Here is a 27095-nt window from a genome sequence, read left to right as displayed (position 1 = left end):
ATTGTCTTCAGTTAATTTGTCAACTGGCTTAGCTTTGAGTCAGTAATCAGTCTTGTAGTTCTTCTATGTTCAGTGAAGGTTCCACTTTAATACTGTTAAGAATGTATCTGAGTCATAGTCCATCGCCGGCCGGTGTGGCTGAGCAGTTCTAGGCGCTTCAGTCTGGAACCACGCGACCGCTGCAGTCGCAGGTTCAATTCCTGCCTCGGGCATGGATGCATGTGATGTCCTTAGGTTAGTTAGGTTTAAATAGTTCTAAGTTCTAGGGGACTGATGACCTCAGACGTTAAGTCCCATAGTGCTCAGAGCCATTCGAACCATAGCCCATCATGATCAGAACTGTAAAATCTGACTTTGTAAGATTCTACTTTGTTTAGATGAAAATTACATATTACATTATATAAGCATGCTGTCTGCCTTGTGGGTTTTCCATTAATGCAGCAGAAATTAAAAGATATTAATGTATTTAGCAGAAGTTAACATTTCTATTCTTAAACCTAATGGCTATATTGATGTCACCAAATATTAATATTCTGTACTCAATATGTTTAAATAGCTAGGGTATCAGTTTCTCCAGCAGTTTCAGAAACAAGTCTTTGTTGTGACTCAGGAGGCAGTATATCAATGCAGTTTCATATTTTGTCTCTAGGCACATTTCAATTACATCCATAACTTCAGCAATTAAGTTCACAGTATTTTTAACATAGACAGATACACCAACCTGTTTTGCCACTGTTCTGTGGTAGATAATTGTCAAGTTGTACTTATATGGAACACTTAATTTTAGTTCCTCATGTCTCAGTCAGTGCTCATTTAGTAATAGTACTTTGCAGTTTTTGTTTTCCAGTCAATTACAAAATTCATTAACTTTATACTTAGAGATGGCACATTGGTATGCAAGAATGTGATACTTTGTGCTTGGGGGTTATCTGTTTGAGGTAATGTACTTCCTTGTTCCTGATGTGTTTTGGGATACTGCACTGTACTGTGTGGGTAATGTGTACAATCATAGCTATTCTTTTTCTTCACTTGGGGATTATGAGGGTGACAAAATTATTTGGCATATGACTGTTTACTATGCACAATATTATATTACATGGGAACCCACTATACCGTGTGCTGGCTCCATTCCTCCATTCCTGCCAGGTTGGTTTCTACTACTGAAGTGGTATTATCAAGGTTGAGCTAAATTCCACAGTACTGTTTTTAATGTAATTACATGTGTGTAGAGTTATTTGTCTCTTATCTTTGTGATTAAGATGGATACCGCTCTTGTGTGGCTTTCACAGGTTTTCTCAAGACCAGCACTAAATTTTGTGATTTCAGCATAGTCGCAGGACCAGCTTGGGAGAAAATATCTTTTAGGAACGTTTGTTTGATGTAAGTTAACCACACTGGTTTTAGGTTTCCTACTGTGAATTTCCCGTTCTTGCAGTAAATATCATTAGCTCTTGCACTGGAAACCATGTAGTCTTTTGTGCCCATGTGCACAGAGTGCTGTATTATGTTTTTGATAACATAAAAAATGGAGCAGCAGGACTACTTGTACCTTCAACAGAATACCTATAATTTACATTTTCATTTAGGAAGACCAGAATCCCTCTATCATCAATATCAGCCAACACAAGAGTCTTTTTTTCTTCTGGTAATTTTCCTTGTTACTTTCTCGTGCATATTCTGTCGTAAATTTTTCACCTCTATATTGAGTCTGTTATGTGTAAACATACAGCTTTGTACACCGTTACTGCTGCCTAATACTTTATTCTTGAGTTTGCTTCTCTGGTGAGCAGGATTAGAACTTATGTATATGCCTTTTATTTCTGGTGAATTTTTCATTCACTTACTGCAAGCCAGCAGCTTTGCACACCTTCCGTGATACTGTTTTTGCCTCTTTCTTTTGATGACCAGACTTTATACATATAGAAACATTTCCTCTTCATTTTATCATCCATAAGTGATAATACAATGTGCATCTGGACAATTCAGAGAACAGTCTCAGAAAATAATACAAAATACCTTTACTGACCTTCAGAGTAATCACCATTAGCTATAACACACTTCTGACATCAGTCATTTAGCTGTTAGAAACTGTCAGCAAATACTTCTTGTGATATCACTCAAAACAACATGGTTATGCATTTTTGGCTATCCATAATGTCTGTGAATGTTTCCGAACAATAGTGCGTACACTGTCTTGCTTATTTAACTCTACTGGTCTCAGTCTCAAAGACAGCTGCCTATCATCCACAAGCATTCCTCACATTCACCTCATTGCAAAATGGAGCAACACATTAACATGAAGTTTTCGTTCAAATTAGGAAAAACAACTACAGAGACTCAGAATGTCAGTGCAAGTGCACTGGATTGAAGCAGTGAGCAAAAATCATGTTTTTGAGTGGTTTAAAAGCCTTAGAGATAGAAAGGATGGTGTTAAGGATGATTCGCATTTGGGTCAACACATACAATCACAGACTACATTGAACGAGTGTGACTTATACTTGCAGATGATCAGTAGCTGTCTTTGAGAATGGAAGCAGAATAGTTGAAGACAAGTAAGGACAGTGTAAGCACTATTGCTCACAAACATTTGCAGATGATGCAGATATCCAAGAACGCGTGACCACAGCATTTCAAGTGATTACAAGAGAAGTGTTTGCTGACAGTTTCCAACAGCTTTACAACTAATGTCATAAGCATATTGCAGCTAATTGCAATTACTTTAAAAGCCAGTAAATGTATTTTGCTTGCAACACTTGTTTCCTTTTTCTGCTGAGAACATTCACCAAACTTTTCAAACACATCTCATATGCCATCATTACCCTCACTGTCTCTGCTGTTCATTGTCCAGTCACATTTAGAGCACAACACTGCCCATGCTTCCAGTTTATCATGAAGTTTGTTGTTTTCTTTCATTGAGGACTCAATTTTAGGACACCAAAAATGAAGTATGCTATTATATTTCACTCATTGAATGTCTTTTTTGCTGTTATTGTGTCCTTGTTACACTTTTCACTGATTGAAGAGGAAATATCACTTATAGGAGTATATTTATTTTGTACTTTCTGTTCAAATTGTTGGTTTTCTTTTAGCAGGAATAGAGCAACGTGTCATTGTTGAGTGACTGTAGGATAGTACAAGATGACTTAGACAAAATTTCAAATTGGTTAATGAACGAAAACTACCTTTAAATGTAGAAAAAATGTAAGTTAATTCTGTAATGTTTGGATACAGCATTAGCAGCGTCTTGCTTTGCACAGTCATTTTGTTTAAATATCTGAGTGTAATGATGAAAAGGGGTAGGAAATGGAACAAGCATGCGAAGATTGTAGTGGGGAAGGTGAATGAAGGTGAATGGTCAGGTTTGATTTTTTGGGAGAGTTTTGGGAAAGTGTGGTTCACCTGTAAAGGAGACTGCATATAGAACACTAGTGAAACCCATTCTTGAGTACTGTTTGAGTATTTGGGATCCCCACCAGATCAGGATAAAGGAGGACATGGAGCAATTCAGAGATGGGCCTGTAGGTTTGTTACCGGTAGGTTGGATCAACACGCAGGTGTTCCAGAGATCTCTGGAAATTAAAATGGAAATCCCTGGAGGGAAGGTGATGTTCTTTTCAAGGAACACTACTGAGAAAATTTATATAAATTTAGAGAAAATGGAGCTGACTGTAGAATGCTCCTACTGCCACCAACATATATTTCACTTAAGGACAATGAACATAAGATAAGAGGAATTATGGCTCATATGGAAGCATACAGACAGTTGTTTTTCTCTCACTCTGCTCGTGAGTGAAGCAGGAAGGGAAATGACTAGTAGTGGTACAACGCACCCTCTGCAATGCACAATATGATGATTTTCAGAGTATGCACGTAGATATAGGTATAGATGTAGATGCAGATGTAGAGGTTGCTTCAATCTGTTGATTTCTCTGCAGTAATGTACTGTATTTACATTTTAAAATATGAGTTGTGTGCTTCAGTTTCTTGACATTCTTTTGCTTAGTGCGTTCAGCTTCTCTTAACCCTTAGCCACCACTTGCAAAAAATTCCACAATGTCATCTGTTGATCTGCAGAGCTTGGTGAAGGTATCATGGTTGTTCCTGAGCTTGTAAAGGCAATAGTGATGAAATCTGAATGGAATTTTTATATTTTATGAAGTTGCCAAGACTGTTAATAGTTATAGTTCATTACTGATAACATGATGATGTAATATCTTAAAAAAAAATTTTTTTTTTGTTTATTCTTTGGCAGCAAAGATGTCATGATTCTGGGATAGCTGCTAAGTACAGTCAATAAAGAATTCTTAAGCAGGTCAAGTGGTGTGTGTTCTTGGTGATTTAAAATTAGACTAAATATCGTCAAGCAACATCTTTTGGGAACTGCCGCAAATATTACATTACAGCAGCTATATTTGGTGACCCCGACATGATAATAAGAAGATATGATGACAAACAGGAGCGTTTCCAAAGATCGCATGGAAGCAAACAAGGTTAGCATCAAAATTCCGCCTTTTTGGAGTGAAAAACCCAAATTTTGGTTTTATCAAGTAGAAGCACAGTTCAGCATTTGCAAAATTGTCACAGAAGAAACTAAATTTAACCACCTAGTGTCACAATTAGAACCAAAATACATCGAGAATATTTGCGACATTATTTGCGGCACAGATGCTAATAAATGGCTAAGGAACATCTACTGAATATTTCCAAAGAAAGTGAAGATAAGCGTATTAAGAGATTAGTTACTGGAATTGATTTGGGAGACCAAGAACCTAGTCAGTTATTACGCAAAATGCAAGCCTTGGTAGGTGTAGATGTGTCAGAAAAAGTCCTAAAGACATTTTGGCTAGAAAAACTTCCGGATTCTATAAGGAACATTTTAATTGTCAGTGACGAGGGACTCAAAAAGGTGGCTATAGTGGCTGATAGAATAACAGAAATAAATCCCCGTAACGAATTGTTCGTCACAAAAAGTGGTGCTTGTAGCCAACAGGATGTTTCGATAACAATGAGTGACTTGATGACAAGAATTTCGGGGCTAGAGCAACTAATGGCCACGCTGTCAACTGGTTATAGAGGCAGGTCTCGTAATAGAAGCTGTGAGCGTCAATGTAAAAGAAGTCGTAGTAAGTCTCAAAATAAATACAACCCCAAGGGCAAGTACTGTTATTACCACTTTCGCTTTGGGCAGAACTGCAAGCCTGAAAAATGCACACCTCCACATAGCTGGACTGAAAAGGGAAAAGCGACCCAGCAGCTGAATTAGCGGCAAGTTCTGCTGCCCAAGTCCATTGCCGCAAAACCCGCTTATTTGTAACCGACAAAAAAATGGGACTGCAATTTTTAGTCGACAGTGGGGTGGACGTTTCTGTAATTCCTACTTATGCAAATGTTAATGGTGAGTCACCATATAAATTTTTTGCTGCAAATGGTACCAAAATTCCTACATATGGAATCGAACTTTGTACTATTGATATGGGACTGCGACATCAATTTCAATGGCCATTTATAGTTGCGAAGATCAATAAAGCTACATTGGGTGCTGATTTTTTGAATAAATTTCAATTATTAGTAGATGCCCATAATAAAAGATTAATAGATGATGTAACCAAGCTCAATGCTGAGGGTAAAGTTATGTCAATCTCAGAGGAAAACGTCCTGAGCACCATGAGCCAAAACACAAAATTTACAGATCTACTGTTACAGTATCCAGACATAGCTGAACCTAATTTGGTACCTAGCAAAATTAAACATGATGTCAAACACTATATTACCACTGAAGGCCCATTTGTGTTTTCTAGGTCAAGACAATTAGACTGAAAGCGCTTGGTGATGGCAAAACAAGAATTTAAATTCACGTTAGACAATGGCATCATTAGACCATCTAAATCTGCATGGGCAAGTCTTCTCCATATTGTACCTAAGAAGGATGGCTCAATACGTCCGTGTGGAGATTATAGATGGTTAAATGAAAGAACAATTCCAGACTGTTATCCTGTACCTAGAACAGAAGATTTCTATTGAATTCTTCAAGGCAAAAACATATTTTCTAAAATCAATCTCTTTATGGCCTATTATCAGATACCTATTACTGAAGAAGATAAGCACAATACAGCTGTAATCACACCATTTGGACTGTATGAATTTAATGTCATAAGCTTTGGTCTGTGGAATGCACCTTCAACATTCCAGCAATTCATTAATGAAGTTATGTTTGGGCTATATTTTGTGTTTCCTTAACTTGATGACATTTAAATTGCCTCATCCAGTATTGAAGAACACTGAACACACCTGAAACTAGTCCTGGAGCGATTGTCTAATTATGGAAGTTAATTCAACATATCAAAATCAACCTTTGGAGTAAATGAAATTGAATTCCAGGGGTACTGGATAACATCACAGGGATCCCATCCACTACCTGAGAAAGTGCAAGCAATTTTAGAGTATAAGTTACCTGACAAACTGCATGAGCACCGCAGATCTCTTGGCATTGTCAACTACTACCTTTGCTACCTTAAAGATGTGGCACAGACTCAAGCTGTTTTGCATGACTATCTTAAGGGAGCAAGAAAGAATGATAATAGACAAATTCAGTAGACTCAAGAAGCAAAGAAAATATTTGAGAAATCTAAACAAGATATAGTAAATTCTGCATCATTGGCTTTTCCTAACTCGGAGTTACCCCTAGCATTATGTACAGATGCATCAGATATTGCTGTTGGTTCTGTGCTCCAGCAACTGGAAAATGGAAATTGGAGACCTGTTGCATTCTTTTCACAGAAACTGAGTAAATCACAGAAGGGTTACAGTACCTATGACCAAGAATTATTGAGAATTTACCTTTCTGTAAAAAAGTTTAAGCATTTACTGGAAGGAAGAGACTTCATAATCTTCACTGATTATAAGCCTCTCACATTTGCTTTCAAGCAAAACAATGATAAGGCATCTCCTCGACAGATGAGACAGTTGCAGTACATTTCACAATTTTCGACCGATATTCATCATGTCAGTGGCCATGACAAGATGGTTGCGGATGCCCTATCCAGAGTTGATGAAGTAGTAATTCTGGACTATGATGAAATTGCCAAAAACCAGCAACAAGATCAAGAACTACAGCAACTCCAAATAGGGAACAACTCCTTAAACTTCAAGTCATATCAACTTCCATCAGGGAAAATATTGTGGTGTGACACATCCACTGCAAATATCAGACCTTATATTCTTCAACCTTTTCATTATCAAATATTTCTTCATTTTCATGGTTTAGCTCATGTTGGCATGAAGACAACAGTGAAACTGTTGAGTAGCAGAGCCATTTGGTCAAACATCAAAAGTGATGTGCGACAGTGGACTAAATCCTGTGTCAGTTGTCAGAAAACCTAGGTCACTCACCACACAAAATCACTGCTAGAGAAGTTTGAAGAACCTGATGAACATTTCAGTGTTGTACACATTGACCTCATAGGACCTTTTCCTCCTAATGGCATGACTTATTGTTTAACTTGTATTGACCGTTTCACATCTTGGATTGAAGTCATACCACTTGAAGATATTTCAGCTGAAAAAGTGGCAACAGCCTTCTACCAGCACTGGATTGCAAGATTTGGTGTACCATCACAGGTAATCACTGACCAAGGAACACAGTTTAGATCACAGTTCTTTAATAATTTGGGCATAGTAAGTGGAATGAAATTTCAGCACACAATGCTATATCATCCTCAATGCAATGGTAAAATTGAGTGACTACATAGAACTCTGAAGTCTGCAATCAAGGCCCATAACAGTTCTAATTGGACAGAAATTCTGCCTACTGTTCTATTGGGGTTGCACACTGCGGTGTGAGAAACATCAAACCATTTCATTGCACAGATGGTATATGGAAAAACTATAAGACTTCCTGGTGAATTTTTTTAAGAGCCCACTACAAAGATTGAACTTGATTCATTTGCATCTAATTTGCAAAAGCAAATGCTTCATTTGAAACCTAGTAGGCCTACACAAAGCAAATCAAGATCAGTATTTGTTCCAAAAGATCTGCAAACCTGTTCCCATGTCTTCCTGAGATGTGACAGGGTTAGAAAACCATTAGAACCTACATATGATGGTCCCTTTCCTGTCATTTCAAGACATGAAAAATATTTCACTATTAAAAGGAAGTGCAAACACATAAATGTGTCAGTGGACTGACTTAAACCAGATTATCTGCTGCAAGGAAAATGGGAATCAGAGAAGGAACTTCCAAACTTTTCCAAGGACACTGAACCACAACATCCCACAGAGGAACCATCTCCAAATATCATAGTATCGAAGTCAGGACGGATTATAAGGTTCCCTCCTCGATTCTTAGAGCAGTTGTCTCTGTGGAGAATTAATTCAAATATCATACCAGACATTGTAAAAAGTTTTTGTAATTATTTTGTATCATATCTTTTGTCATTCCAATATGTTTTTTTTTATTGTTTTATGTTAATGTTGTGCTGATTTTTTTTTAAGGAAAATTCCTTCATCACCATGTATTAATTCATAGCCATGTTACTGGTGGGGGAGTAGTGTAAAGTCAACAGTGATGAAATCTAAATGTAATTTTTATATTTTATGAAGTTGCCAAGACCGTTAATAGTTATAGTTCATTACTGATAACATGATGTAATATCTGTAAAAAAAATTTTTGTTTTTTTGTTTATTCTTTGGTAGCAAAGATGTGATGATTCTGGGATAGCTGCTAAGTAAAGTTAATAAAGGAGTCTTAAGCAGGTCAAGTGGCGTGTGTTCTTGGTGATTTAAAATTAGACTAAATATCGTCAAGCAACATCTTTTGGGAACTGCCGCAAATATTACGTTACAGCAGTTATAAGCTCATTAAACGGCTGGATCTGTAGTTGTTTCCAGATCTCTCCCACGCAACAGCCTCACTACAGCTTGGATAACAGGATTACGCCACTGCTCCCAGCCACAATTTTGTTGAACAACATTGTGATAATCCTCATTTCATAGTCCCCAATGTTGAGTCCTGCCTTTTTAACAAAACAAGAGTTTCTAGTTGTGACTCACTTTTACATAGTTGTTTCACACTTCATACAGATGATTCTTGTGGCAACACTCTTTTTAATGTAGCAGTGACTGGAGTCTACCACTTCACGTGTTCCAGTAAGCAGATAATGCATTGATATGGATGCTACATATATGATTTCATTTATCTGCTTTCATCTTTCTGTACCCCTTTATTCTACTAGTTTTGCATTAATATAACACACTATAAATTTTGCATCATAGTAAATTCTTAGTTTCTTACAGTTGACACTTTCTTAATCTCTATTTTTAATTAATTTAACAAAACAATTGCATTCTTATTTTACCTATGCCACTTTCTAAGAGATATCTTTGTTTGTTTCACTTTCTGTCAAATCTGATAGCTAAAAGAGAAGCTTATGAACAGTAGATTTAAAGTGCTCCAACAGATGTAAGACAGCATGTATTATCATATACATGAGCATACTCATACCTGAAAGCAAGGGGAAACTACGGCCGTAATTTTTCCCGAGGGCATGCAGCTTTACTGTATGATTAAATGATGATGGCGTCCTCTTGGGTAAAATATTCCGGAGGTAAAATAGTCCCCCATTCGGATCTCCGGGCGGGGACTACTCAAGAGGATGTCGTTATCAGGAGAAAGAAAACTGGCGTTCTACGGATCGGAGCGTGGAATGTCAGGTCCCTTAATCGGGCAGGTAGGTTAGAAAATTTGAAAAGGGAAATGGATAGGTTAAAGTTAGATATAGTGGGAATTAGTGAAGTTCAGCGGCAGGAGGAAGAAGACTTCTGGTCAGGTGACTACAGGGTTATAAACACAAAGTCAAATAGGGGTAATGCAGGAGTAGGTTTAATAATGAATAGGAAAATAGGAACGCGGGTAAGCTACTACGAACAGCTTACTGAACGCATTATTGTGGCCAAGATAGATACGAAGCCCACACCTACTACAGTAGTACAAGTTTATATGCCAACTAGCTCTGCAGATGACGAAGAAATTGAAGAAATGTATGATGAAATAAAAGAAATTATTCAGATAGTGAAGGGAGACGAAAATTTAATAGTCATGGGTGACTGGAATTCGAGTGTAGGAAAAGGGAGAGAAGGAAACGTAGTAGGAGAATATGGATTGGGGGTAAGAAATGAAAGAGGAAGCCGCCTGGTAGAATTTTGCACAGAGCACAACTTAATCATAGCTAACACTTGGTTTAAGAATCATGATAGAAGGTTGTATACATGGAAGAACCCTGGAGATACTAAAAGGTATCAGATAGATTATATAATGGTAAGACAGAGATTTAGGAACCAGGTTTTAAATTGTAAGACATTTCCAGGGGCAGATGTGGACTCTGACCACAATCTATTGGTTATGACCTGTAGATTAAAACTGAAGAAACTGCAAAAAGGTGGGAATTTAAGGAGATGGGACCTGGATAAACTGAAAGAACCAGAGGTTGTACAGAGTTTCAGGGAGAGCATAAGGGAACAATTGACAGGAATGGGGGAAAGAAATACAGTAGAAGAAGAATGGGTAGCTTTGAGGGATGAAGTAGTGCAGGCAGCAGAGGATCAATTAGGTAAAAAGACGAGGGCTAGTAGAAATCCTTGGGTAACAAAAGAAATATTGAATTTAATTGATGAAAGAAGGAAATATAAAAATGCAGTAAATGAAGCAGGCAAAAAGGAATACAAACGTCTCAAAAATGAGATCGATAGGAAGTGCAAAATGGCTAAGCAGGGATGGCTAGAGGACAAATGTAAAGATGTAGAGGCTTATCTCACTAGGGGTAAGATAGATACTGCCTACAGGAAAATTAAAGAGACCTTTGGAGAAAAGAGAACCACTTGTATGAACATCAAGAGCTCAGATAGAAACCCAGTTCTAAGCAAAGAAGGGAAAGCAGAAAGGTGGAAGGAGTATATAGAGGGTCTATACAAGGGCGATGTACTTGAGGACAATATTATGGAAATGGAAGAGGATGTAGATGAAGATGAAATGGGAAATACGATACTGTGTGAAGAGTTTGACAGAGCACTGAAAGACCTGAGTCGAAACAAGGCCCCCGGAGTAGACAACATTCCATTGGAACTACTGACGGCCTTGGGAGAGCCAGTCCTGACAAAACTCTACCATCTGGTGAGCAAGATGTATGAAACAGGCGAAATACCCTCAGACTTCAAGAAGAATATAATAATTCCAATCCCAAAGAAAGCAGGTGTTGACAGATGTGAGAATTACCGAACAATCAGTTTAATAAGCCACAGCTGCAAAATACTAACACGAATTCTTTACAGACGAATGGAAAAACTAGTAGAAGCCGACCTCGGGGAAGATCAGTTTGGATTCCGTAGAAATACTGGAACACGTGAGGCAATACTGACCTTACGACTTATCTTAGAAGAAAGATTAAGGAAAGGCAAACCTACGTTTCTAGCATTTGTAGACTTAGAGAAAGCTTTTGACAATGTTGACTGGAATACTCTCTTTCAAATTCTAAAGGTGGCAGGGGTAAAATACAGGGAGCGAAAGGCTATTTACAATTTGTACAGAAACCAGATGGCAGTTATAAGAGTCGAGGGACATGAAAGGGAAGCAGTGGTTGGGAAGGGAGTAAGACAGGGTTGTAGCCTCTCCCCGATGTTATTCAATCTGTATATTGAGCAAGCAGTAAAGGAAAAAAAAGAAAAATTCGGAGTAGGTATTAAAATCCATGGAGAAGAAATAAAAACTTTGAGGTTCGCCGATGACATTGTAATTCTCTCAGAGACAGCAAAGGACTTGGAAGAGCAGTTGAACGGAATGGATGGTGTCGTGAAGGGAGGATATAAGATGAACATCAACAAAAGCAAAACGAGGATAATGGAATGTAGTCGAATTAAGTCGGGTGATGCTGAGGGAATTAGATTAGGAAATGAGACACTTAAAGTAGTAAAGGAGTTTTGCTATTTGGGGAGCAAAATAACTGATGATGGTCGAAGTAGAGAGGATATAAAATGTAGACTGGCAATGGCAAGGAAAGCGTTTCTGAAGAAGAGAAATTTGTTAACATCGAGTATAGATTTAAGTGTCAGGAAGTCATTTCTGAAAGTATTTGTATGGAGTGTAGCCATGTATGGAAGTGAAACATGGACAATAAATAGTTTGGACAAGAAGAGAATAGAAGCTTTTGAAATGTGGTGCTACAGAAGAATGCTGAAGATTAGGTGGGTAGATCACATAACTAATGAGGAGGTACTGAATAGGATTGGGGAGAAGAGGAGTTTGTGGCACAACTTGACCAGAAGAAGGGATCGGTTGGTAGGACATGTTCTGAGGCATCAAGGGATCACCAATTTAGTTTTGGAGGGCAGCGTGGAGGGTAAAAATCGTAGAGGGAGACCAAGAGATGAATACACTAAGCAGATTCAGAAGGATGTAGGTTGCAGTAGGTACTGGGAGATGAAGAAGCTTGCACAGGATAGAGTAGCATGGAGAGCTGCATCAAACCAGTCTCAGGACTGAAGACCACAACAACAACAACTCATACCTACATGCAATACATAATGTGTGAACCTTATGATGTAAACGGTCACTTTCTGAATACAATAAATGAGCTGACCTCCAATATAACCCAAAAGGATCATGTGCAACTGATCTGCTTGGTGCAGTGATCCTTCGGAAATATGGTTCCCACTGGGATATTATCAAACCCACAAATGCACATATGGCATCTATGGGTTCAGGGGGGCCTTACCCAATGACCTGCAGAATGTCAGTGACCCCACTTGATGACAAAAGTTGCTTCTGTGTTCTCCAACTTCTAAAGCATGGACTATTAATAGATATTTGATTGCATTCATTATTGGTCACTGAAATTACAATACCCTGAAGGCAGCATGCAACCAGTTTGAAAGCGGGTCTAAGTGCTTGGATATGTATATAATTACCATTTCATCACAACCACACAAAGCAGTTAGGGGCTGCTTCTGTATACAAGGAAAGGTTGTGTAGTGGGTCTCTCATACAATAATCAGATTTGATTTTTGTTCATTTATGAGAAGATGTGTTATGCCTCATGTAAGGAGAAGAAAAGTACATCAGCTTTTGTTGGAATTTGACAGTGGCAGGATATGGCTATCAAGACTGCAGTTTCTCATTATGACTGCCATGTGGAAATTGGCTGAGGAGGGCCATAGTCAACGCCATGCAGAATCTCAATGACCTCACATAACCACAGCCCAATAAGACAAACATACTGTTTGCCTGACTATGCAGCATTGTATTGCCATGTCACATACCTTGAGTCAAGAAATGTACTTGTTTGCAACAAAACAAGTATCCACATATACAGTGTGGCTACATTTGGACAACTATTGACTGTCAGCACAACAATTGTTATGGCTATCCTCAATATGGCAACAGAGAGAGGTGTGCCAACAATGGAATGCCCAATGATGTCACTGACATAGGAATGGTACCACATCATCTCTATATGTAAAAGTTGATGTCCCGACTGACTGACTCATTCACTGATTTATCATTGCTTGGGATTTCGATCTTATACTGTAGGCATCACTTCAGGAGGGATTTTTTGAGATTCCACACCCAAAGGGTGAAATAGGGGATGAAAGATTTTTTGAAATCATGTTGCTATTAAGGCAATTTCGAAGCTAAACCTATGAAAATTGGTATTTGGTTTCTTGGTCATAAATAAAGAAATATGTGTTAAGCATTTTTTGAAACTTGACCCATATGTGGGTAAAACTGGGTGAAATTTTTTAAAAATAAATCATTATTAAAGAACTACTAAAGTATTGTTAAAGCTAGATCTATGAAAATTGGTATTTGACTTCTCAGTCAGAAATAAAAAAAAACAATGTGTTTCAGCATTTTTGAAAATCATTGGGCGGGGGGGGGGGGGATGGGTGATGAATTATTTTAAGGAAATTTTTCGTTGTATTAAAAAAAAAATTGAGAGGTAAATCTCCGAAAACTAGTATTTCACTTCTCAGTTAGATACAAAGAATTATGTATTAGGGGATGAAGTTTCTATGGAAATACCATCACAAGAACACAAAAGACATGATCAATGAAAACCTTGGACTCAACATACCAGAACAGCTTTTTCTATGATATCAATTCATGAAAAAAGTTTAGAAGGTATTGCATTATGTGAACAACATAAAAATTCAATTAAAGGAAAACAAAAACAAAAATCTGTGCAGACCATACAGTCTACATGAGTGAAGCAGAGGGCACTAAGCTAGTCTTTTCATATGACACTCTGTTCTGCATACAGCATCGTGATGGACATATCCATGTCTTGAGGCTCTGAGAAGAATGAATGTTGCCAAACTGCATTCACTGCTGTGTGGGCACAGCACTTGGCTTTCTGAGAGGAGGTACCACTGGGAACACAGACTCCTTATTTGGACAGCAGGTACTACATTTCTGTCATGTTAAGGACAATGGTCATGACCTACCTTTGAGATCTTTATTATGTTACCTTTTCAACAGCATTACACAAGACTGGATGCAGCCCATGTTGTCATACATACCTCATACAGAAAGTGTTCAGCTGCTGCCCTGTGCACCACATTCTTCGGATCTCTCACCAACTCCAGACATCTGGTCATTGTATGCCATCAGTCACCAAACACCGCAACTCATGAACTCTGGCATAGAGTTGAAGCAGCATGGGGTGATATTCCTGTATGTGTCATCAAAGCTGAATTTGACTCAGTGCCCTGATATATTGGAGCAATTGTTGCTGCCAGAGATGGCAGCTCTTGTGTACTAAATTTTTCAACCTGTATACTCCCAAGTTTCCTATACATTTAATAATATATTTATCCTACACTGAGATAACAAAAGTTATGGGATAGCTGTATGTGCATATAAGATGGTGGTAGTATCATACACATGAGGTATAAAGGTGCAGTGCATTAGCAGAGTTGTGGTCTGAATTCGGGTGATTAATGTGAAAAGGATTCCGAAGTGATTATGGAAGCACCATAGGAATTAACAGCCGCTGAATGCAGAATGGTGGTTGGAGCTAGATGCATGGGGCATTCCATTTCAGAAATCATCATGGAAATCAATATGTTAAGATCCACAGTTTCTAGATTGTACCAAGAGTACCAAATTTCAGTGATTTACCTCTCACCATGGCAATGCAGTGGCCGAATGGCCTTCACTTAATGACCAAGAGCGGTGGCATTGGCATAGAATTGTCACTGCTAACAGACAAGCAACACTGCATGAAATAACTGCAAATGTCAATGTGGGACATACACTGAACATATCTATTAGGACAGTGTGGTGAAATTTGAAATTAATGGGCTATGGCAGCAGATGACCAATGAGCATGCCTTTGACAATAGCATACCACCTGCAGCACTTCTCCTGGGCTCATGGCCATATCAGCTGGACCTTAGATGACTGGATATCATGACCTAGTCAGATGAGTCCCAATTGCAGTTGGTAAGAGCTGATGGTAGGGTTCGAGTGTGGTGCAGACTCCACAAAGCCACAGACCCTGGTTGACAGCAAGGCACTGTGCAAGCTAGTGGTGGGTCCATAATGATGTGGGCTGTGTTTACATGGAATGATTGGGTTCTCTGGTCAAACTGAACCAATCATTGATTCGAAATGGTTATGTGAACTACTTAGAGACCATTTGCAGCCATTCAATGATGGAATTTTATTGGATGACAATGCTCCATGCCACCAGGCCACAATTGTTTGTGATTGGTTTGAGAACATTTTGGACAATTTGAGCAAATGGTATGGCCAACCAGATTGCCCGACATGGATCCCATCAAACATTTATGGGACTTAATTGAAGTCAGTTCATGCACAAAATCTTGCACCAACAACACTTTCACAATTATGGCTGGGTATAGAGGCAGCAGGATTCAGTACTTCCACAGGGGACTTCCAATGGCCCATGTCACAATGAGCTGCTGCACTATGCCAGGGAAAAGGTCAGACACGTTATTAGGAGATATCTCATGACTTTTGTCATCTTAGTGTATGTGCACAATAAGAAAAATTTCATTATTTGCTATCTTCCTAGTGTTGCATTTGTAATGGCCAATTGTGAAGACAAAAGGAAAAATAACCAACATTTTTGTAAACCACTCTGTGCCATATTTAGTAAGTGCTGAGAATCTGGAATTTTTAGGAAAGAGACAGGCACTTTCCATGTAATTACAACCTGTTTCTCTTGTCCCAATATTCTGTACAATATATAAGTCCCTGATGCATCATAAACTGTGTAACTATTTTGAAAAGCATGATCATATGTCCACCTGTTGGTTAGGTAAAATGGAATGGCATTGTTGGTCGGGAGGCCCCAGTTGGGGAAGTTTGGCCACCGAGTGCAAGTCTTATTTCAGTTGATGCCACATAGGGTGACTTGACAGCCAGTGATGAAGATGAAATGATGAGGAGGACAACGCAATGCCCAGTCCATAAGCTGAGAAAATCCCCAACCCGGCCGGGAATCAAACCCAGGCCTGCTACATGGGAGGCAAACACGAAACCACTCAGCTAAGCAGGTGGACAGTTAGTTAAGTTTCCAACAAGAAAAGAATACTGACATTGCTGTCCTTGAAATCATTAATCAAGAACTTACTGCACATGAAAACATAAAATAGTAGCTCTTAACTCATCCTTAGTTGTAATAGAATCATTTTTAAGCAACAGGATGCATATTGTCAGTTTAAAATAGACACTCTGAAGGAAATAAAGGCAGGTATGCCATAGGACTGAATTCTGGGGTAATTGTTCTTCATAGCTGTAATGAATGATTTGTTCAGTTACATAGGATCTCAGCCAGTTATCTACACGGTTAATCAAAAGTACCTCCAGTCTTTCAGAAGATGACTGCACAAAAACTATGAGACATATAGAAAAATGACCCATGTGAGTGGGTTGAGCATCGCTCCAAGTTTCGATTCATAGTATGCACCGTGTCATAGTTGCAGAATGCAACACAAGAGGGCAGGTGTGTCACAACATAGCTATGATGGAGTGATGCTCAACTGCCAGTGTTGAATTGGATGTGCTTCCTGTCATGATTCTCCTTTCCTTCAGTGGCACCCACAGTCACCAGACTTAACTCTGTGTGATTTATCCTTACTTTTCTGTGATTTCCCTAGATCGCTTCAGGCAAATGCTGGGATGATTCCTTTAAAAGGGCACAGCCAAGTTTCTTCCCATTCTTCCCTAATCCGATGGGACTGATGGCATCATTGTTTGGTCCCCTCCACCAAGTCAACCAACAACAACAACCAGGATCCTAGATTGCTTCAGGCAAATTCCAGGATGGTTCCTTTAAAAGGGCACAGCCAAGTTTCTTCCCACTCTTCCCTAATCCAATGGGACTGATGGCATTGCTGTTTGGTCCCCTCCACCAAGTCAACCAATAACAAGAACTAGGATCCTAGATCGCTTCAGGCAAATGCCAGGATGGTTCCTTTAAAAGGGCACAGCCAAGTTTCTTCCCATCCATCCCTAATCTCATTGGACTGGTGACATCGCTGTTTGGTCCCCTCCAACTTCCCATCCATCCCTAATCTCATTGGACTGGTGACATCGCTGTTTGGTCCCCTCCAACTTCCCATCCATCCCTAATCTCATTGGACTGGTGACATCACTGTTTGGTCCCCTCCACCAAGTCAACCAACAACAACAACCAGGATCCTAGATCCCTTCAGGCAAATGCCGGGATGGTTCCTTTAAAAGGGCATAGCCAACTTTCTTCCCATCCTTCCCTAATACGATTGGACTGATGACATCGCTGTTTGGTCCCCTGCACCAAATCAACCAATAACAATGACCAGGAGGATGCAGCATATTACCTTGGATGAAGAGTCATTGCCAGATGTAGAAGTAACTTTGGGTGTACCCCAGGGAAGTGCATTGGGACACTTGCTATTCATGTTGTATATTAATGACCTTGCAGACAATATTAACAGTAGCATCAGGCTTTTTGCAGATGATACAATTATCTATAATGAAGTACTACCTGAAATAGGGTGCCTTAATATTCAGTCAGATCTTGATAAGATTTTAATGTGGTGCAAAGATTGGGAATTTGCTCTCAATGTTCAGAAATGTAAAATTGTGCACTTAAAAAAAAAAGTAGTATCCTATGACTATAATATGAATGAATCACTGTTGGAATACTATAATATCAACGAATCACTGTTGGAATCGGCCAACTCATACAAATACCTGAGTCTAACACTTTGTAGGGATATGGAATGGAATGATCACATAGGCTCTATCATGAGTAAAGCAGGTGGTAGACTTCACTTATTCTAGAATACTGGAGAAATGCAGTCTACAGAGGAGATCGCTTGCAAATCACTCATGCGACCCATCCTAGAATATGGCTCAAATGTACGGGGCCCGTACCAGGTAGGATTAACGGGATTTTGAACGTGTACAGAGAAGGTCAGTACAAATGATCATAGGTTTGTTTAATCCATTGGACAGTGTCAAAGTGTCACAGAGATAGTGAAGGAACTGAGCTCACAGATACATGAAGACAGATGTAAACTACGTCAAGAAAGTCATTTAACAAAGTTTTAAGAACCAGCTTCAAATGATGACTCTAGGAATATACTACAGTCCTCTATGTTCTACTCACGTAGGGATCGTGAGGGTAAGATTAGAATAAGTACTGCATACACGGAGGCATTCAATCAATCATTATATTGAGATTTGCCATGTCACAAACTTTGCATGTCTAGGCAGAGTTATAAACATTGTGAGATGCTCTATATGCTGACATTGCCACAAGTTGTGATGAATGGAATGGGGCATAGCTGTTAGCATTGCTGGCTGACATACTACAGGTTGCCAGTTCAAACACAACCATCAATAAGCATTTGTTATTTAATGTTTATCAGTTCTGGAAGGTTGTAGAAATTTCTTATGTTTGTATTATTTATGTATTCTGAAATACTTAATGTTTGTGTAAATTGTAGCACTTTAAAATCAGCAGTTCAGTTCTGTTATTGCTGTACCTTGATGTTCATAATAAATGTGCTTTCAGTGCCAAGTGTTGTTCTTCAGTTCCAAAGTCCCAACTTGAAAGCAGGGACGTTAATGAAGAACAACACTTGGCACTGAAAGCACATTTATTATGAACATCAAGGTACAGCAATAACAGAACTGAACTGCTGATTTTAAAGTGCTACAATTTACACAAACATTAAGTATTTCAGAATACATAAATAATACAAACATAAGAAATTTCTACAACCTTCCAGAACTGATAAACATTAAATAACAAATGCTTATTGATGGTTGTGTTTGAACTGGCAACCTGTAGTATGTCAGCCAGCAATGCTAACAGCTATGCCCCATTCCATTCATCACAACTTGTGGCAATGTCAGCATATAGAGCATCTCACAATGTTTATAACTCTGCCTAGACATGCAAAGTTTGTGACATGGCAAATCTCAATATAATGATTGATTGAATGCCTCCGTGTATGCAGTACTTATTCTAATCTTACCCTCACGATCCCTACGTGAGTAGAACATAGAGGACTGTAGTATATTCCTAGAGTCATCATTTGAAGCTGGTTCTTAAAACTTTGTTAAATGACTTTCTTGACGTAGTTTACATCTGTCTTCATGTATCTGTGAGCTCAGTTTCTTTGGGATTGGAATTATTATATTCTTTTTGAAGTCTGAGGGTATTTCGCCTGTTTCATACATCTTGCTCACCAGATGGTAGAGTTTTGTCAGGACTGGCTCTCCCAAGGCCGTCAGTAGTTCCAATGGAATGTTGTCTACTCCGGGGGCCTTGTTTCGACTCAGGTCTTTCAGTGCTCTGTCAAACTCTTCACGCAGTATCGTATCTCCCATTTCATTTTCATCTACATCCTCTTCCATTTCCATAATATTGTCCTCAAGTGCATCGCCCTTGTATAGACCCTCTGTATACTCCTTCCACCTTTCTGCTTTCCCTTCTTTGCTTAGAACTGGGTTTCCATCTGAGCTCTTGATGTTCATACAAGTGGTTCTCTTATCTCCAAAGGTCTCTTTAATTTTCCTGTAGGCAGTATCTATCTTACCCCTAGTGAAATAAACCTGTACATCCTTACATTTGTCCTCTAGCCATCCCTGCTTAGCCATTTTGCACTTCCTGTCGATCTCATTTTTGAGACGTTTGTACCTTTTTGCCTGCTGCGTTTACTGCATTTTTATATTTTCTCCTTTCATCAATTAAATTCAATATTTCTTCTGTTACCCAAGGATTTCTACTAGCCCTCGTCTTTTTACCTACTTGATCCTCTGCTGCCTTCACTACTTCATCCCTCAAAGCTACCCATTCTTCTTCTACTGTATTTCTTTCCCCCATTCCTGTCAATTGTTCCCTTATACTCTCCCTGAAACTCTGTACAACCTCTGGTTCTTTCAGTTTATCCAGGTCCCATCTCCTTAAATTCCCACCTTTTTGCAGTTTCTTCATCATCTGCAGAGGTAGTTGGCATATAAACTTGTACTACTGTTGTAGGCGTGGGCTTCGTGTCTATCTTGGCCACAATAACGCATTCACTATGCTGTTTGTAGTAGCTTACCTGCACTCCTACTTTTTTTATTCATTATTAAACCTACTCCTGCATTATCCCTATTTGATTTTGTATTTATAACCCTGTATTCACCTAACCAAAAGTCTTGTTTCTCCTGCCACCGAACTTCACTAATCCCCACTATATCTAACTTTAACTTAGCCATTTCCCTTTTTAAATTTTCTAACCTGCCTGCCCGATTAAGGGATCTGACATTCCACACTCCGATCCGTAGAATGCCAGTTTTCTTTCTCCTGATAACAACGTCCTCCTGGGTAGTCCCCGTCCAGAGATCTGAATGGGGGACTATTTTACCTCCGGAATATTTTACCCAAGAGGACGCCATCATCATTTAACCATACAGTAAAGCTGCATGCCCTCGGGAAAAATTACGGCTGTAGTTTCCCCTTGCTTTCAGCCGTTCGCAGTACCAGCACAGCAAGGCCATTTTGGTTAGTGATACAAGGCCAGATCAGTCCATCATCCAGACTGTTGCCCCTGCAACCTCTGAAAAGCCTGCTGCCCCTCTTCAGGAACCACACGTTTGTCTGGCCTCTCAACAGATACCCCTCCATTGTGGTTGCATCTACAGTACGGCCATCTGTATCACTGAGGCATGCAAGCCTCCCCACCAACAGCAAGGACCATACTTATTTCAAATTATCAGTCAATCATATCTGGCTCTTTTCAAAATCCACTTCAACCAGCAGTTTTCACTGATATTTGCACAAGGAATCAATTAATTTATTTCCCTGTATCTCTAAAATGTGTTCTGTAAGTTGTAATGAAGTACATATCCTTCACTTCAATGGGCATTCATGTTCCTTGGTAGAGAAATGGGAACAATGTTCTCATTGATGATCATACATATCTCTCATAACTTTTATTTTGTACTATATATCCATTGTTGTTTTAATCTACATAATATGTTTTACTTGTTACAGGCATGAGAAGATGATATCAGGAATGTATATGGGAGAAATAGTTCGACTGATAGGTGAGAAAGCTCTAAAAATGAATGCCATCCTGGGTGGAAAAGGTTCTGATGCATTTCTAAAGCGAGGGGGTTTCTTCACTAAATATGTATCTGAAATAGAAAGGTATTTATAGTCTTTTTTAATTTAAATTGTTTCTTTTCTTGTATTAAGGTGCCATTAAAAGCAAATTTTCCATATTTTTTCACACCAAAGAGAATTTTATAATTGATATAAAAAATTAATATTTTTGAGTGTTGTTATTTCATGTATCATATGTCGCTTTCATAACTGATTAGCAACTGAGAAAAAATGAGAAGTTTTCAGGACATATCAGTCATTCATTCATTCATTCATTCAATTCGTTCAAAATATCTTATCATGAATAAAAGCCTCCAGGCATATGAAATGAGGCAAAGGACATGCTAACAATGTGAACGAGAAAGTTCATGGTTCCAGATGACAGATTCTGGGATGGTCTACATGTTTAGAGGAATTGTTAGAGATCATGTTAGACTTCTACAATGAGATCACTGTAGTAAGGTTTGTGAGCAGAGATGACAGAGTGCTGGCTGAGACTTCCAGCCATGTATGATTCATGACCACATGGGTGGAGTTCTTGCCAGCAGGAAGTATGTTAAGGTCAGGATTGGGTTTTAGGCAGTAATTAGCTGGCTGTTGCATGGCTGTCATGTTTTATTCACAGGGAAGGGATTTGAAGAGGAATATGAAGCCATGTTGGAGATGAGGAATTTCTCAAATGTGACTAGGAGGTAGCGGGGTGGAAAGGAGGGATGATTACTGTTGGAAGGAGGCTGAAACTGGTTAAGGTAAGGTTCAGTGAGTAGTTTTGGGCCTGTATGCTGTTTCCTCTGTACAGTTTTCTTCTATTTATTTTCACCTGTACTGTCTTACTTTGTTTTCCAGGGGTTATACAATGTCTAACACACCCTTAAGTATTGCAGCTAACTCTAGCTTCTCAGATCCACACACACGATAAAAAACTTGTATGTGTCTTCCTTAGTGCACATCTGCAAATCCATTCACTCACCCTTCTGCATTGTTCTCTCCACCTTATTACTAGTCTGAATCTCTTATACATTTATTGAAAAAGCAATCACTTCTTTCATTAACTGTTTACCCTACTAGTTTATTTTTTTATTTTTGATGTACTCTCTTTCCCTGTTTGATTTCTATAATACCAAGTAAGTACTTTTCCTCTTTCTACCTCTGCCAGCTCAGAACCTTGTTTCTTTCCCTAGCCCAAATCAGTTACAAATGCTGTTTCCGAAAACTTATCTGGCTCTTCGTACACCATTCAGGAAATATTACCTTACCTATGGTCACCACCCCTCCTTTCATTCACCTTTTCCAGTTCCTTCAAATCCTAGCCTTCATAATTGTAGTACTGTGTAAGTACCTTGCCCAAGCATTGACCCTATTCAACTCTCCCCCTCCCCTCCTCCCTACACTGATAACCTCAGCATTGGGCACCAGTAAGCTCTGAACACACACACTCAACCACCTTCGTTCCTTTCACAAGATAATTTTATTCTGTCACAACAGCATCTGGTATTCCACCTTATGAACATCTGATCTGCAGACCAACATCCTATCTATGTCTGGAACACTTATTGATTTGAGCAAAGCATTTGACTCAGTGTCACATGACATAATCATCAAAAGCTAGAATATTATGGCACAGAAAATAGATCTCTTAGTTTATTCAAATCTTATTTAAGTAATAGGTTACAGCTAGTATGTGCAAGTAAGCATAGATTGGCAATACTTCAACTAAAAAGGGCACCAACCCAAACCTCTGTTCTTGGGCCTTTCTTGTTTATTCTCTACATTAATGACTTTTCAAATTACATGCCATGTAAGAACATACTACATGCTGATGACATGATATTCATAACCACAGGTGAGAATTAACAAAGTGTATACTAACAACAGAGAAATGATGCAAATTTCTAATCTCTGGTGTCATGCCAATCAGCTGTGCACAAACAAAACAAAAACAGAACAAATAATTTTTATCTGAAGGTAACCAAAAATGAAAATAAAACAGTGAAACTACTTGGACTGTTCATAGGCCACAAACTTACTTGGGAAGAACACACAAATTATCTGTGCAGCAAACTAACTTGTGTACTTTTTTTATTGTATATATTAAAGAACAATGTGAGCAAACAGTTGGTGCTCCAGTTGTATTTTGCTTCCTTCCATTTTCATCTGCAGTTTGGGATGTTGCTCCAGGCAATTCCCCAGGAGCTAAATGTATTTTCAAATGGCAGAATATACAATCAGAGTTTAGTAGGATTGCCAGCCACAAAGTACTGCAGAATCCGTTTTAAATGCCTCAGCATAACTGTTTGATAGATGCCAGAGAAAATCTGGAAAAATTCAACATGAGATGTGATGTGCATATACACAAAACCAGAAATAGTCACTTATTGAACTTGTCTTACTTAAGACTTTCTGTAGTCCATAATAACTAGCAATACCTACTTGAGTACATAATTTTTCAGTAAGCTGCCTTACTCAGCTTGCACAGTATCACTAAATAAATATAAGAGCTTATTACAAACTTGGCTGAAATTCATTGAATTCTGTTCAATAGAAGAATACTTTGAAACTAATCATTGTAATACATGTTTTTCCTGAATGATAAACTAAATCTTTTAGTTCTTAAATAAGCTGGTTATTTCCTATGTTATTTTCCATATAAGTAATTGTCTACTGTATAAAACTTCCCTCTTTCCTGACGAAGCAACCGTTGGTTGCGAAAGCTAGAATTTCGTGTGTATGTTTGTGTTTGTTTGTGTTTCTATCGACCTGCCAGCACTTTCGTTCGGTAAGTCACATCATCTTTGTTTTTAGATATATTTTTCCCACGTGGAATGAGAGAGAGAGAGAGAGAGAGAGAGAGAGAGAGAGAGGGAGGGAGGGAAACATTCCACGTGGGAAAAATATATCTAAAAAGAAAGATGATGTGACTTACCAAACGAAAGCACTGGCAGGTCGATAGACACACAAACAAACACAAACATACACACAAAATTCAAGCTTTCGCAACCCACGGTTGCTACGTCAGGAAAGAGGGAAGAAGAGGGAAAGATGAAAGGATGTGGGTTTTAAGGGAGAGGGTAAGGAGTCATTCCAATCCCGGGAGCAGAAAGACTTACCTTAGGGGGAAAAAGGACAGGTATACACTTGCACACACACCCATATCCAACCGCACGTACACAGACACAAGCAGACATTTGTAAAGGCCAACACAAAAAACACAAATGTCTGCTTGTGTCTGTGTATGTGTGGTTGGATATGGGTGTGTGTGCGAGTGTATACCTGTCCTTTTCCCCCCTAAGGTAAGTCTTTCCGCTCCCGGGATTGGAATGACTCCTTACCCTCTCCCTTAAAACCCACATCCTTTCATCTTTTCCTCTCCTTCCCTCTTTCCTGACGTATCAACCATGGGTAGCGAAAGCTTGAATTTTGTGTGTATGTTTGTGTTTGTTTGTGTGTCTATCAACCTGCCAGCACTTTCGTTTGGTAAATCACATCATCTTTGTTTTTACAATGTGACCAGTGTCACTTTCAGTTAAAATAGCATTCAAGGAGGAATTAGAGCAACTCCAGAATCTTGGTGCTGTAGAATCTGTTGATGTAAGCAAGTGGACCAAACTAACAGGAATGCAAAAAATAATGGAATGAAGTTCTACAGCTTTGTGAAGCTGTCAATGCTACAACATGCAGTCCCTAGTAGATTCATTTACCATTTCTAGGTGAGATAAATTGCTAGAAAAACTAGTCATTGAGAAGTACTTTGTCAAAAATAGATCTAATAGATGCCCATTTGCAATTACCATTACATGTTGAATCACAAAATATGGTCACCTACATGCCATTTGGTACCTACTTAGATCTGCAGTTTCCATTTCAAATATCTAGTGCACTGGCAATTACCCTGAAATACAACGTGTGACAGTAAATAAAAGTACCAGAAGAATGATCAGGTGTCAATGTAACTTTGAATACATACACACCATCAGCAAGCATATAAGTGATTAGAGTTGCAATTCTCTGTGGCTGGTAGAAAGGCCACCAGTGTGTGTTAGTGTTGTCTGTGTTGTTACCAGGCCTAGTATAGCATATAAGGCTCATGAACAATGTCAGATGTTGAGTGATCAACTTGAAGGACATTGAGATGGTGCATACTGATGTGAGATAGTATTAAGAGCACCTAACAGAAATCGAAAAGGGCCTCATTGTGAGTCTCCATTTGGCTGGCTGGTCAGGTTGTGCAGTATCCAGATTTGAGACATTTGGATATCACTGTGGCCCAATGTAGGACTGCAAGGGAATATGATGGCAGGCATACTCATTGTCAGTGTTAGTCACCCACACCTGACCTCCATAAGGCAGGATTGTTGTATAGTGCACCAAGCACATCGTAACCTCTTTAAATCTGCACCTGCCATTTGAGAACAATAACAGACACCATGCAATATTCTGTCATTCTGCATCATTGATCAGAGACTAGCAGCATTTGGGCTACGGAATTAATATCCCATTGGTAGGTTTCCACTAACACCACAACACAAATGACTGTGTGTGGGATGGTGCCATGACTTTAAAGGACATAATGCTGATGAACAGTTTCATTGTGCACTGCCCCAGGTGACCATCATTGGTGAGTATGGCAGTGTCCTAGGAAGAGGTGCCATTCTTTTAATGGTTTGGAGTGTCACTCCTGATATCATGGCATGGGGAGCCATCAGATATGACTTCAGGTCATGGTTGGTAGTAACTGAGGGGACTCTGATGACAAATGGTACGTCATAGACATCCTGCATCTTTGTGTGTTAGCTCTCATGTCTATCTTTTCACTGTTGTACCACACTACTCACGAAATTCAAAACTGATGTCAATGGTAAATTGGTACCAAAAATACCTCCAGCAGATGCGTATCAGAGGCACATTGAAATTTGAAAATATTAGTTTCCTCCATTTTTTTGTTTTCAGATTTAATATTAAACTAAAAACAGGGATGTTACCGTAAAATATGGTGAACAGTGATTAACTAGCTTAGCAGTAGTACCATTTCCTGTTGCTGAATTTTCAGTAGCAGTAGATGTATCTGCTGTTATTATGTTTGATGGGTTGAAATCAAACAATGGAATGCCCAGGACAGAATACCAACAATAATTTTTTTGCATTTAATTGGTTGCTAACATCATTTTATTTCTTAAAGGTCTGTGAACTTTTGCCATGTTTTTACCAACTTCAGTGTACCATGAATGTCATGTTAATTATGAAGAACCTTTTCAGCAGTCCTTTAATATGCACCTCACTATAAAAGATCTTCTATCCAGCAGGCTACAAGGTGACAGCTAAGGGGGTACAGGGCTGATAGGTATGGAAAAGGAGACAATTCATTTCGTGAAAGGCATAACAGTTGCCTTTGATAAGTTCTGGCATTATTTTGGAAGAGCTTCTTTCCAAATTTACAGT

General features: G+C 38.9%; 1 protein-coding gene across 1 annotated transcript in view; it reads left to right on the top strand.

The window, feature by feature from the left end:
* Nucleotides 1–27095, top strand: part of LOC126260534 (hexokinase type 2-like) — a 136015-nt gene that overhangs the window by 79165 nt on the left and 29755 nt on the right. The window contains exon 6 of the mRNA XM_049957867.1: nt 21549–21704. Within this exon, the coding sequence (XP_049813824.1) occupies nt 21549–21704 (156 nt within the window). The remainder of the gene's footprint in view (nt 1–21548; nt 21705–27095) is intronic.

This window comes from Schistocerca nitens, chromosome 5 (assembly GCF_023898315.1).
Source record: "Schistocerca nitens isolate TAMUIC-IGC-003100 chromosome 5, iqSchNite1.1, whole genome shotgun sequence".
NCBI lineage: Eukaryota > Metazoa > Arthropoda > Insecta > Orthoptera > Acrididae > Schistocerca > Schistocerca nitens.
Note: the sequence above shows the minus strand (reverse complement) of the source record. Positions and strands in the feature narration are given on the sequence as shown.